At 34.4% G+C, this 14,443-nt stretch overlaps 1 protein-coding gene across 17 annotated transcripts in view; it reads left to right on the top strand.

The window, feature by feature from the left end:
- The window catches only part of Tenm3 (teneurin transmembrane protein 3), a 2,430,710-nt gene that overhangs the window by 2,367,402 nt on the left and 48,865 nt on the right, over window positions 1-14,443 (top strand). For 14 of the 17 annotated variants that reach the window (XM_078031007.1, XM_078031002.1, XM_078031006.1 and 11 more), the window contains 3 exons: window positions 684-827; window positions 5,668-5,917; window positions 6,584-6,604. In XM_078031007.1, coding sequence (XP_077887133.1) covers window positions 684-827; window positions 5,668-5,917; window positions 6,584-6,604 — 415 coding nt within the window. The remainder of the gene's footprint in view (window positions 1-683; window positions 828-5,667; window positions 5,918-6,583; window positions 6,605-14,443) is intronic. The other 3 variants (XM_078031009.1, XM_078031011.1, XM_078031014.1) reach the window with 1 other exon arrangement.

Consider the following 14,443-nt stretch of genomic DNA (forward strand, 5'->3'; position numbering starts at 1 on the left):
TCCTGTTAGTTTTTAGATGAAAATAAAATAGACATTCTCTTCTGAAATTAATGTGTAATTTGGATTTGAATTAGTTCAAATCAGATAGTTGTCACTTCTCCCTTCACTTTATTCTGAATTTTAACATTCATGTTTTACTGTGAACTCTGAAAAGTTTTTCACTTGTGAATTATTCATATTAATTCACTGCTGGGTTTATTGTTTATTTCTGATATATATAAATATAATATCATCTATCTATCTTTTTCTATTCTTTTGAACCTCACTGTTTTAAGTATTTTTCATAATTAAATATTCTTGGAAACCAAACAGCTCTAATTATTCAGATAGAAATGTTATTTTTAGTTGTTATCATCGAATCAACATTTGGGACTAACTTATCTGACCTAATTACTTAACCACTTTTCCAATCTGGACTTCATTTTGTGCTATGAACCCCATGTGAGAGAGTAGTATGAGGGAGAAAACTCATTTTCTATTAAATCAGTAGAAAATAACATTTGGAGATTTTTTTAAAAATCTTTCATATGGTCAAATCTTATATAAAAAATAAACTGCTCATAAATAAGTGGAAATATAGTCTCAGAACACAATTGTGAAAAGGGCATTTTTTCAAAATAATAAAATAAATTACATTTCTGCCTGCAGTTGAGAAGATGAACTGTGATTTGTTTTGATTCCAGTGTCAGTAGGATATGAATATGAGTCATGTTTGGACCTGACTCTGTGGGAAAAGAGGACTGCCATTTTGCAAGGCTATGAATTAGATGCTTCCAACATGGGCGGCTGGACATTAGATAAGCATCATGTGCTGGATGTTCAGAATGGTAAGATTTTGCTCACAGGTAGTTAATACTAAAGAGATTTTTTTTTTTAACAGACTGAATGCCTCAAGTGGAAACTATGTAATATTCTTTTATTGAACTTTAAAATGTTTATGTATTCATCACCACAGTAATTTTCCCATTAGAATGTAAATGACTGACTTTGGTGCTGTAATGAAAGGTCTCTATGTGGGAGTCTTCACCACAAATTTTTCTACAGTGCCTAATTCACGTCAGTCAGTGAGTGTGAGCCACAGTATTTTAGAAAGATTTACTAAAAATGAAGGCAAGATAACTTTTTTAAAGTAAAGATAAAATTAGAATCCACATGATTTTACCAGAATATTTCTAATGAATTTTTAATTCTTGGTTAATTAATCTCCCTGAGTATCCAGTTTGCTTATTTTTTTTCCAGCTCTACTTAGACTGTATTTTTAAAAAAAGAATTCTCCTCCTCAAGGAGGGCCACATGTACTATTACTTGACTTTGTGACTATTAGGGAAAATAAATGAATAATCAGAGAAAAAATTAAGAATCAAAAATATCATTTGTAGCAGAGCCGATAATATGATAAGTGAATAGGCTCTGAAGAAATGTGATTCTGACATCACAAACCAAAAGAGATACTTCGCTAGCAAAATATGACCAGCTTCCTTCCTCTCATGATAAATATTGTTTATATTAAACAGATTCTGTTGGCTTTATTGTGTTTCTCACATTTTCCCCATATATTTGTCTGCATGTCAGATAATTTAAAGGTGCTTTGCTAGAAAATCAAACCTTAGGGTAACCTGCTTTAGTCTCCAATCCTAAATGATATCAGCTAGTAACTCTACTCTCCTTTCACAAATAGCTAGAGGAGGAAATTTCACAGTGTTAGCTAAGTAGTCTACATTTTAACTTTGCAGAGGTTTTTGAAAGATTCAGAATGTTAAGTGGAATATATCATACAAGTACATGTTTACGATAAATGGTCATTAGATTTTTGTTGCTTGGATGTTCATTCCTTTTACAAGTGTTGTATTAGAGAGGATGCATTTTAATTTCCCAAGTATATTTAAATTAAAGTAGTGTCCAGGCTGGTATTTGAAAATGATGCTGCCTTACCTCTAAGAGATGGCAATGCTGATATTCATCACATTCCACCATCATTTCTAACCCTCTGCCCCTTCCCTCCCCCTCCCAACCCTTTGCCCTATCTAGAATTCATCTATTCCTCCTATGCTCCTCCTCCCTACCCCACGATGAGTCAACCTCCTTATATCAGAGAAAACATTTGGCATTTGTTTTGGGGGGATTGCCTAACTTCACTTAGCATTATCTTCTCCAACGCCATCCATTTACCTCCAAATGCCATGATTTTATTCTCTTTTATTGCTGAATATTAATCCATTGTGTATATATGCCACATTTTTATCCATTCATCTACTGAAGGACATCTTGAAGATATGAATTGGTATGAATATAATTGATATATAACCATAGATATGAAAAAATATGCTCTATATGTGTAATATGAATTGTAATGCATTCTGCTGTCATATATTTTAAAAATCAATAAATTTAAAAAATTAAATTAAAAAAAGAGCAATATTGAGCAAACCAGTAGCAAGAAAAAAACAAACAAGGAACACTCTTCATACCTCTTCTGTTTTATAGCAGTGTTAAGCCATACTTATTTTCCAGTTGTGTCCTGGACATCAGGATGTTGTCAGTTCCCACCCCAGAAGGCTGGGAGCAGAGCTGTGACTATTGCAATGTGTAGCACACACATTGGAAAAGTGGTACTCCCAATCAAGGAGGGTGCTCCTTATGTTATCTCAGAGCTTCTCTTGAATTATCCGTGTTGTCTGAAGCAGTGGTAGTTTCAATCTGTTATGTTAGTAACATAAGGCCTAATCGTGGTCTTTCAAAATGCAAGACCATGTACCAACCATGCTAGTAGCTGCTCTTGATTAAATTATTTAAAATCTTATTTCACACAGTTGTACTTATTTGCATATTCCTTTAAAAGTCACAAATAAAACTGGGAGTAACCTCTCTCAATACATGTTAGTTATTGTGAGAATATAAGATAAAATTCATAACCAATTAGCAACAGGATTTTACCCATGAAATTATAAACCAGTAGAGGGACAATAAGCAAGGACTCCAGAAAAATCCAAACCTATGTAATTTGCCACTGTTGGGATACTTGACACCCGACATTGTATTCAGGTGGATTCAGAAATGTCTAGATATTCTATGTATGCATGTATAATGTAAATATATATATATACACACACATATAGACACACATCTTAAATCAATCACAATAATATATTAAAATATCAGGTCAGATGTACAAACTTCACCAAATTCTAAATAAAGTGTTATAAAGTAAATGTTATTTTAAAATGTTAGGTAATGTAAGTCACAGAGTAAACTGATTGTGATTTCGAATTACATCCAAGAACAGTTTGACAAGTAGTGGGTTTCCATAGTGACATGTGTCTAATAAACAAAGTGATTTATAATCATGACAAGGTGGGTGAGCTATAGAAATATACTGTGGAAGAAGAGAAGGTAAAAATGTAGATACTGACAGGTGTTTGTGCAGACACCCTGAAACATGGAAATAAATATTCTAATGTTCATCTTTCTATTCTGTCATAATAGAGGAGAATCATGAAGGGCCAATCGTTCAAAGTAATGACTGAATAAATCAGGTGCACAGAGCAGTAGGCTGACTTGTAGGATTCTTCTGATGAAAATTACAGAACTGGCTCTTATAGGAAATTATCCTTCCATAATTGTCAAATAACGTAATCACAGAAAGAAGAATCTTAGGTATCATTAATATATTCTTTGAATATTCAAGGCAAAATGCATTTCATCTCTTGTTATGTTCCAGCCTTATTTAAATTATTTTTTCTTAAATTTGAATAAATCTGTTTTATCTTTCCTGATTTCTTTATGTAAATTTGCTATGATTATTACATCACCCAAATAGCAGAGCATTAAAAAAGTAATCACAGACTACACCTAAAATCTGCTGAGCTATAAGGGGAACATAATTATTCTGATCACTTCTTCACTTTAAAATTATCCCAAAGTGGAGGAAAAAACACTTCCTCAAGTTTTCTGTTTGTTCTTTGACAGGATTCTTCTTCTAACAGTATATCAGCTAAGAAGTATAGTCATTAGCTCTGAGAACAGCTTTGAAACATAGAACATCCAATAAACATAATATATGCAGCTCTAAAGTCAAAGCAGCAGGTGGTTTATACAGATAACAACACATTGAGAAGTGTCTTAAAATATGCATGAAGGGGTTGGGGTTGTGGCTCAATGGCAGAGTGCTTGCTTACCATGTGTGAGGCACTGGATTTTATTCTCAGCACCACATATAAATGAATAAAGCAAAGGTCCATCGACAACTTAAAAAAAGTTTTTTAAATAAAATATGGGTGGAACAGTAGCAGCAGACCATCCAGTCTATATCAGACCAAAATAGAGCCATTGATCTATATACACGAGTGGTAAAATGAATAAAGTTAGAATCTCAACTCAAATCTAGTTCCTAACTATGAAAATATTTAATATTCCTTTGGACTTTTTCTCAGATTTTCATTGAAGACCAAAGGAGCAGGCTGGTGTTTTGTCTTTGTGAAATTGTTGGCACTTTCATGCCTTAAAGCAGAATTGACTTTACTGTTTTATTTATTTATTTGTTTACTTATTTATTACTGTGCTGGGGGATTAACCCAGGGCCTCATGTATGCTAGTCAAGCACTTTACCACTGACTTATATTCCGAGGCCTTTTTAAAATTTTTGTTTTGGGACATGGTCTTGCTAAATTGCCCAGGCTGCCCTAGAATTTAAGATCCTCTTGCCTCAGCCTCCTGAGTAGCTGGGATTACAGGTGTGCCCCCTCTGCACCCAGCTACAGTTCAATTTAGGTAATAAATTGGACTTCTGGAATCGTTTTGTTATGTTTGACATTTGGAATTTCATGTATGTACATTCTTGTGTAGATAAGAGTGTAAGTAAAATATTCTTTGACAGTACAGTAGAATTTTATTAGGCTCCTATTGTCTGGGGGCGTAACTCAATGGTAGAGTACATGAATAGTATATGCAAAGGCCTGGGTTTAAACCCAGTACCAAAAAAATAAATAAAATCCTCTGTGATAATTAACAATGGTGGGGGAGGGCTTTATAAATATTCTCTTTTTTCCATAAAATATTTTAACTTTTTCAAAATCTAATAATAAATTCATAAGAAAGACATTTATATTCCTGGGACACATTTTTATTAATCAGGTTGATATGTAATATTTTCAACATTGATTAACAATTAGGCAAACTTGTTATTCCCTAGAGAACATTATGTAGAACACGGTTCTCAAACTTGGTTGCACATTAAGATCACCTGGAGAGTTTTTTAAAATTTTGATGCTGAGGCTGCACCAGACCAATTAAATCAGAATCTCCTGGGGTGTAAACCAGGCATCAGTATTTTTTACAGTTCCCCAGGCAGTTCCAGTGTGTAGCCAAGATTGAGAATTTCTGATGCTAATAATTTGAGTTTTTAATTTTTCACATTAATCCTTTGTTCCTTTTAAAACCAGACATTTTTTAAGTTCATAGCACATAGCACTTTTAAAAATATATCCTAATATATCCTTTATTGTGTAATATTTTACACTATGTAATTAGTATTCTTTCCAATAGAACTTTAAATAAAAGTTTCCAGTATAAATCTAGAAGGCAATGAATTGTAGTAAGATCTATAACAAACATGTTTACTTTTTATCTTTATTGTTTTTATCATTTAAAAATGCATTTTCTGTCTTCCAGGTATACTGTACAAGGGAAATGGGGAAAATCAGTTTATCTCCCAGCAGCCTCCAGTTGTCAGCAGCATCATGGGCAATGGTCGGAGGCGCAGCATCTCATGCCCAAGTTGCAATGGTCAAGCCGATGGCAATAAGCTATTGGCCCCAGTGGCACTAGCATGTGGAATTGATGGCAGTCTGTATGTAGGTGATTTCAACTATGTTCGGCGAATATTCCCTTCTGGAAATGTAACAAGCGTTTTAGAACTAAGGTATGTCTTTCCTTCATTTGCGATGTTAATTAAATCCAAACATGCCTTTTAAAAAAGACATGAATGTGATATACTAATTTATTTGTTTAAAACTCTCATACAAAGAAATCATTCTTGGTTAAAGCTAGAAGGACAGTACTTATGTATTTGACTGGAAATGTACAAGAGAATATAGAGTTACATACTATAAAATCTCACTGATTTCAGTGAATTTTCTGTGCAATAAAAGGGTAAAACTATGATTTTTGAAATCTGTTTTTCTTTAGAATAGGCCTGTGGTATTCCTCTTTTACTTTACAATAAAATTATTGAAATTAAAGCATAAAATATTTTCCTATGATATCAGGACAGGATAGTAAGCGACCTAAGCCAACAGCTTTTTACTAGGTTATTGGATCTTCACGATGGGTCAGTTCATTAGCCATAATGCCAGTAATGCAAGTAGCATGTTGCTGTCTTGTTTTGTTTAATTATCGGAATCAACCTATTCAGTCAGTTATTTTATAAGGCTTAACCTGCAAAAGTCATTTCCAGTGTTATTTCTGCTTAAATTGAGAATTTTCATGCAACTAATTAAAATCTCAGTATTTATCTCATTATATTTTAGAAGGCTTTTCTAACTGTGCTTTTTTTTTTCTTTACCTTTTTTTATCTGCTTCCACCAAGAAATAAAGATTTTAGACATAGGTAAGCATCTTAAAGGTTGTTGCATATTTTCAAATGCCCATTTTACATTTCAATGTGACCCTCTGAAATTGTTTTCTAATAACATATCATCATGAGAGAGGAAACGCAGTATCACAGAACATCTAAGAATTAAAACTGCTTAGGTGAATTCTTATTATATATTACAAATATATCATGTGACATAATTCCAGGAATATTTTCAAGTTGGTTCATAAAATAATTTTGTTACCAAAAATGCTATGATGAATATCTCTGCTTAACAACAACAAGGAATTTCAATTACTGACTTACATAATTCAAGGCATATTGAACAAAACAAAATTTGAGGCACAGTAGGAAAGTTTAAGGAGGCCTATGTAGTTTGACCAAAATCCAGGGTAGGTAATGTTTTATTGAGCTCAAATCTTATTCAATTTGAGAGACTCTAAGAAAGGTAATCTAGAAATATTTAACTTTGGCATATTTTTTTAAAGCATGTGAACATGTGACTATATTGCCAGGGCCCCTCAATGGGCTTAGAAGAGATCCATGCCAGTGCATGTGGGTCCTGAAGCTAAATAAGATTTAACTGCTTTTGAAGATTTATCTCTGCAGTTTCTATTCTCCTAATTGGAAGAGTTACTAGATTTAAGAAATGGGGTTTTTGTTGCCACTATTATGAGGAAAAATACATTCTTCAAATAAGGATGAATATAGTTGAACAGATATCTCAGCTCAAAAAGTTTTTCATATTCTGTTTTCTATGTACAATCTGCTGGAAAAGGTACATTAAAGGCTTGTCTGGATACTTTTGACTAAAAAAAAAAAGGAAAGGAAAAAGCAATGTTTTAAAGTAAAGCTAGCAAAAAGCAAGACAAGTCAGACTTCCTACATCTAGGTTGGCCATTAAATATCTAATGCTATGATAATCAGATTTAAAAATTAGTGATATTTTATGTTAGGTACTTTAGATGAATAAGTCAACATAATCCCATTTAACTATTGTGTAGAGATTGACAACTAACAAATAAAAACCAAAGTCTGACTGAAAGATGTATAGCTGTTGCATATCAGCATGACCAGGCATGGGCCCATGACCTTTTCCCAAGATCCCCTATTGATCTTGTACTTTCAGCTAATGGCTCCGTCACATGCTAAGATTAACTCTAAATCTCCTCCGAATACTGAGCATGCAAAGCTCTGCTGTTAGAAACCACAATAGAATATCAAAATTTTTCTGGCCTTGCATTCTTGGTAGCTGTGGAGAAAAGAGGAAAGACAGACAGGTATGCACACCAACTCAGTGTGAAAATGCCGCAGGCAATACAGAAAAAAATATCAAAGGAGCTACCTTTTAACAAGCTGGCCTATTGCATGCCAGGCACTGTGCCAGGTGTTTTATATATGTTGTTGCAGATCTCACAACAATCCTTCAGGGTTACAGATGAGGTAATGGAGGCTCCAGCACATTAGGTAACTTCCCCAAGATGTGCGCTAAAAAATGGGGAGCAAAGATTTGAATTACTCTAAATTCTGTTCTCTCCACTGCACTGTACTTCCTGTGTTTACGTTTCCCAATGGCTAGGTTTCTATGGGGTGATTGCCTGGGGATGTAAAAAGATAGACTTATTTTTCAATCATTTACAAGTTACTTAGAGCTATAATCTCTTTCTCTGGAAAAAAAAATTCTCTGAGGTTAGCACAGCATTATTATAACACTTTATGATATAAACTTATTATGTACTAACTCATGGTGTTCGGCAGTGATACTCATTATAATCCCTCTCTCATGATCCATCACTTTTCTCCTCTGTAAATCATCCTAAATAAATTTGGCCATCTGCATTTCCTTTATATGCCATGCATGCAAAGTACTCTGAGTTTTATATTGACATCCATCTGTATTTAAATCAATCAGTGTTAACTGATTGCTTACCATGTGCCAGGCATTATGACAAATAAATAGCAATAGTTTCAGAGTTCTCAGAAACTCACAGTCTAATAGGGGAAATGGTATATATGTAACAGACAAAATAATATTATCAGTATTATTGTTTGATAATTATAAAATTAGCTTTTACATTGGGGGAGGAGAGTGATGACTGGGAGATGTGAGTATGGTAAGGAAGTTTCCTGGAAGGGTTGATATTTGAGCCAAGTCTAAAAATGAAGTCTGGTTAAATGGAACAGTAAGATGGAAGGACAACAGTGGGGTTGGGGGTAGAACGAATAAAGTTGCTAGGTCTAGGATGAGATGAGCAAGATATTCTGAGAGTAATCAGTTCCATCTGAAAGGAACAGGGGATTCATGTTGGCAATGATGAGAGATACAGATAGAAAGGCAGGTGTAGTTCAGATGGCTCAGAGCTTTTGAGTGCTCTAAGGAGTTGCTTTCCTGTGCTACAGGATAATAGACAGTGGGAAACTATTTTAGGGTCTTGATCACATGGCCTTTTAGGAAGATTAATCTAGTGTCACTATTCAGGAGAACATGAAGATCAATTAGAAACCTGATGCACAGGAGATTCTAGGTACCTAAAATAGAAAACCAGCAATGAAGGATATCAACCAATAAAATAAAGGAAGGCAGAGAATGGAGAGGCTGTACCATATGGATGATTAGAAAGAAGAAAGTGAAGAAAATGGGCAAGGTTTTTGAGCCCAAATCATCTAATAAATGATGATGACACTGACAAATATAGAGATTCAATTTGCTTAATTAATCTAAATTGATGTAACAAAATCAGCATATTTCAGCTCACTGAAGCATCTTCATTTAGCTTCATATAGTTTAAAAATTTGAAATTACTTTCAGCTATCTTTCCCTATTTGCCTGCCTATGATCATCTACTTTCAACTGGTTAGTAAGATCCTGCCTCTTTATATCCTCACTTCTCTTGGTAGCATAATAGCCGTGAGAGGATTAGGAACAAGTGATATGAAGAAAAAGAAACTGAAAAACATGTCTAAATCTATAAAAATGAATGGTATTGTCAGTTGTTAATGATTAAATAAAATAGAAGAATGCATGCTTCTGATCCTCGTACATGTGTGTTATAAACAGTGTCATTAATTTGACTAATGAAAGAAATAATAAAAATATTGAATAAAAATGAAGACATATACTCTTATTATTTTAATAATTCAGAGTATGTTGTTATACCAAATGAATAAGTACTGCCAGGATATTATATAAAATAAAAGTCCTTAGCTACACTTTAATGAATAGACAAAAGTACTACTAGTCAACATTAGATTTTTCACCTAAATGAAATCCTTTAGAATGCTTTAAAAATGTGTTTCTCTGCCAGGTTCTGTGGTATACACCTGCAATCCCAGATGTCTGGGAGGCTAAGCAGGAGAATCACAAGTTCAAGGACAGCTTGGACAAAGTAGCTAGTCCCTGTCCCAAAATAAAAAAAAAATAATAAAGAAAAGGCTTGGGGATGTTGTTCAGTAGTAGATCACCCTCGGGTTCAATCCCCAGTATCAAAAAAAATAATAATATCAAAGTGTTCCTCTTTGATATTCTAAACATTTTCACATCTTTATGCTTACAGTATTATTGTGACAAACTCCTAAATTTTATATCATGCTTATACAAATTCCATAAAATTCAAAAATAAAAAGCTTAAAATTACTTAACTAATCAGCCAAGGGGCATTTAAACTTGTAGGACTAAAACTCAACTTTGTGAATTTTATATTACCAATTAAAGGATCAAAGAAATGTCAATCAAGAGCCTATGAATTTGAATCAATTAGAGTTTAGACACAAAGTTGTCAAAACTTGATTCAAAACTCCTTGTTGACACTATTTAAAAATCAAGCAACCACGGAAATTCCATATCCCAAATCCCTTGTTTGACTGTTTGCAATAAGCTAAACAGTCTTTTGGTTACCATAAATAGGCAGTTTTGCTTTTATACATAAATATAATTTGTTATGCATCTTCAGATACTTTATGTGCTAAGGGCTATGGCACCATTTCCAGCTGAAAAGATAAAAGTGCTAATAAAGTCTATTCTATGGCTTGTTCTTTGCGAATATTTCTCCAGTCTAAGTCGACTGAATTATGACAAAATAAATGAGCATATCCAGCCTGCACTTGCCACTGGATCTGTGTCTAATTGAATAAAAACTGCAGAGAAGATGGCTTGATAATTGTGGTGGTCTAGGCAATTCAGGATGAGTTAAGAATCAAGGTGCAATATAGGAAAGCTTCTTAACTTGATCTGTTTCTTTGGTTTTGCTGCTATTAATCAAAAATGTAATGTTATTTTAAACTCTTCTGAAGTGGCAATATCTCAGTCAATCATACAAGAGTACTCTGTGCTCCTACTGCTGAACAAAGATTTCCCAAAACCATGCATTTTGTAGATCCCTGCATTCCTGCTCCCCGCTGCACTGTCTTTAGTCATTGTAACCGGCATCCTCATACCAGATGTATTACTGCTCAAAAAACTCACTACTCATTTGTACCAACACACTAGCCTCTTAGTGCTCTTCAGGATATTGTAAAGCAAGCACCAGCTCACCTTGTCAGGAAACTCACTGTGCTTAAACTCAGATGACCTTGAATCCCAGTCCTATTGCATATGTGATTCAGAGATCTTCTGCCACCAATTTCCAAATGCACCACTTTTTTTCTTTTAATACTGCAGTACTAATTCTTCTTCTCACTTAGGAGAGGCCAGTGTCTAAGAAGCAACTCTAAGTTGCCATATAGGGGATTTATCCAGTCCTCATTTCCTACCATTCTGTGGGGAACATTTCCAGAGGCTAATTCTCATCTTGGGGTCCATATGCTTCTCCACATTTGTTCTTCTGGACAACAGAATTGTGCGCCCAATTAGAATTTTGGTTTGGCAGACATTTTTAAAACCATGGATATATGTTGCTTGATTCAGAACTATGTCTTTATGGAAGTGAATGTGTCAAGACAGGAAACAAGCAGACGTTCCCTGGATGTTCCAGACGTTCTCCTATTATGACCCCATAAAATAAAACCAGTACTTAGAAAACAGCTTATGATTGAATGTCCAGTGGTTTTGTACCAGAAATCTCCTACCCTGGTTTGTCACCCAAGCAGTCACCTCAAAAATTTGGTTTGTTGGCTCTCAAAATGAAGGATATCATGGAAAAAGTGTCATGATTTATTTACCTTTATCATTATTACTCTTGAAACAACTTAAGATGGATTTTGTGTGTGTGTGTGTGTGTGTGTGTGTGTGTGTTTGCTGGAGATTAAATCCAAGGCCTTGTATATGCCAGGCAAGTGTCTCATCACTGAGCAGGACCCCTAGCTTTTGCAGTTTTTATCTTGAGACAGGGTCTTGCAAAGTTGCCCAGACTAGCTGATCCTCCTGCCTCAGCCTCCCAAGTAGCTGGGATAACAGGTGTGTACCACTGTGTTCCAGCTACTGTGGATATTTTAAGATTAGCTTGCTTTATTTTAGGATATTATAAAAGCAGAAATAAGGAAACAAATTTGAACCTATCCAAGTTCAGGTAATTTTTTTCTTTTTTAAATTTTTTTCATAAAGCAAGCCATCCTTTAGTTGACAGTAATTATGGCATTCACATATTTTGTAGTTATGAGGCAACAGACTCATAACTCATGTAAGAGAAGGCAGGGCAAAAGCAAATATTAAGAATAGCTAATTCTTACTCAGTATATATAATGGGATAGATTTTCTTTTAAGGATTTTACATGTATTTCTTGAGATCCTCTCAACATTCTATGAAATATCTATTCTTTCCATCACCATCACAGATAAGGAATCTGAGGCACAGATAAGTTAGGTAGCTTACCCAGAGTCACACATTTAGTAAATGATGAAGCTGGGATTCAAACCTGGGTGATCTGGTTCAGAGCTCATGCCCACAGATGTACCACTGATAAGGGAGAAAAAAGTCATACCCAACTATTTTAACATAAAATCAGGGAGATAGAAAAGACTAGCGAAGTCTCTCCAATGGCATGTCTTTCAAAATAGACCTAACTTGACTGAACTGAAAACTCTGTTTCTACCTAAATATCTAGCTTGTCAGTATTAGACTGTTGATAGAAATGCACACACATGCCCACACACAACTATAACTTTGGTCTTAATGGTATATTGATACGAACTCATTGCTTCACTACAAAGTAATAAATCACCATATATGTATTGCTGCATTTCAGTTTTTAGGCATCAGCTTAAGAAAATGATGCCTGAGCAGGACCCCTAGCCTTTGAGACAACTCTTGCTAAGTTGCATGGCAAGTTGATCATTTGATGTCACCCAGTAGTTCTGAAATATTTTTATTCCATAACAACTTTCATCTTTTTATGAATTCTTCAAATCACTTTTTGCCCTTTTACACATATTTACACACTCAAGACTTATTGCAGTAATGTGTCTCTTGCTGCTAAAAGATATTAAAGTCTGTAAAGGAAACCAAAAACCTGAAAGTGTTCAGACCTGTATATGACTTGTGTACACCATTATCACAACCACAGAGTCCTGTAGAGCTCCAAGAGGCCTTTACAGACTATGGGATCTGCTGCCCTCCTCTACCACTGGGAGAAAAAATAGTGCAAACTATAACCTGTTACAGACTCTCTTATAATAGTAATAAAGTCCATATGTTCAATGCTTAAAAGGAAGAGCATTAAAGTAGTGAGAATTGTTTTATTAGAACATAAGCTCATTAGTAATGCTAAAACTGCTACACCACTATTAGAATTAAAATTCATATAATGTTATGTTTATACATATTTTAGATATTCACATATAAAATAAAATAAAACAAGCATATCACTTTGTAGGTCTGTCTGACTGTGGAAAGGAGAGAGGGAGAGAAAGAGATGGAGAAGAATAAGATGAGAGTGAATTAGTAATACCAAGCTTGTCAAAAAAAGTTATATGGGGGGCTGGGGCTATAGCTCAGTTGCAGAGCACTGGGTTCAATCCTCAGCACCACATAAAAATAAACAAATAAAATGAAGGCATTCAGTCCATCTACAACTACAAAAAAAAATTTTTTTAAACAATACATGGGATCTAGTAGATTCCCATCAATCAGTTGACATTTTTATTGTTACCAAATCATTTAACCTATTTTTACTGTTTTTTCCAGAAGTCAGTATTTACATATGGCACAAAATTCCATTATTTATTTTTTAATTTTTTTATTTATGTGTTTATTTTTTGGCAGTACTTGGGATTGAATCCATGGGCACTCTACCACTAAGCTACATCCCAGTCTTTTTTTATTATTATTATTTTTTATTTTGTGACAGGGTCTTGTTAAGTTGCTGAGGCTGGCCTGAAACTTACGATCTCCCTGCCTGAGCCTCCTGAATCTCTGGGATTAAAGACGTGTGCCATTGTGCCCAGCGTAGTAATTCTTAAGGCTAAATTGTTGAGTGTTTGTAAGGAGATTAACTATTAAGTTCCAGATACATATCCTAATTTATCCATTCCTTGATAATATTGGTCATATAACTTTTTACAGGTAATGAGACAAAATTTTTTGCATTTGCATTGCTTTATATTTATAAAATTGAGGCATTACATGTTGTGAACAAATGTGTGTACCTTACCAAATTCATAGACAGTTTGTGGAGCAGCTCAGCTTCCAAACTTCAGAAATGAAACTGATGGATGGAGCAGTCTGAAACTGCCTTCTCTGTTTCAGTGATCTCATGTTACTATGTAACCCCCTACCTCTGGACAGGCATAACTACATGAGATTGCTTTTCTGGATTATGATGGAGCAACCAATATGGACACAATGCTTTCTTTCTCAGGGAATGGTATTCAGTTTGATTTGGTTTTGTAGAAAGAAGAAAAAGGGTAATGCCCAATGATGA

The sequence above is a fragment of the Ictidomys tridecemlineatus genome, chromosome 14 (assembly GCF_052094955.1).
Source record: "Ictidomys tridecemlineatus isolate mIctTri1 chromosome 14, mIctTri1.hap1, whole genome shotgun sequence".
Classification (NCBI taxonomy): Eukaryota; Metazoa; Chordata; class Mammalia; order Rodentia; family Sciuridae; genus Ictidomys; species Ictidomys tridecemlineatus.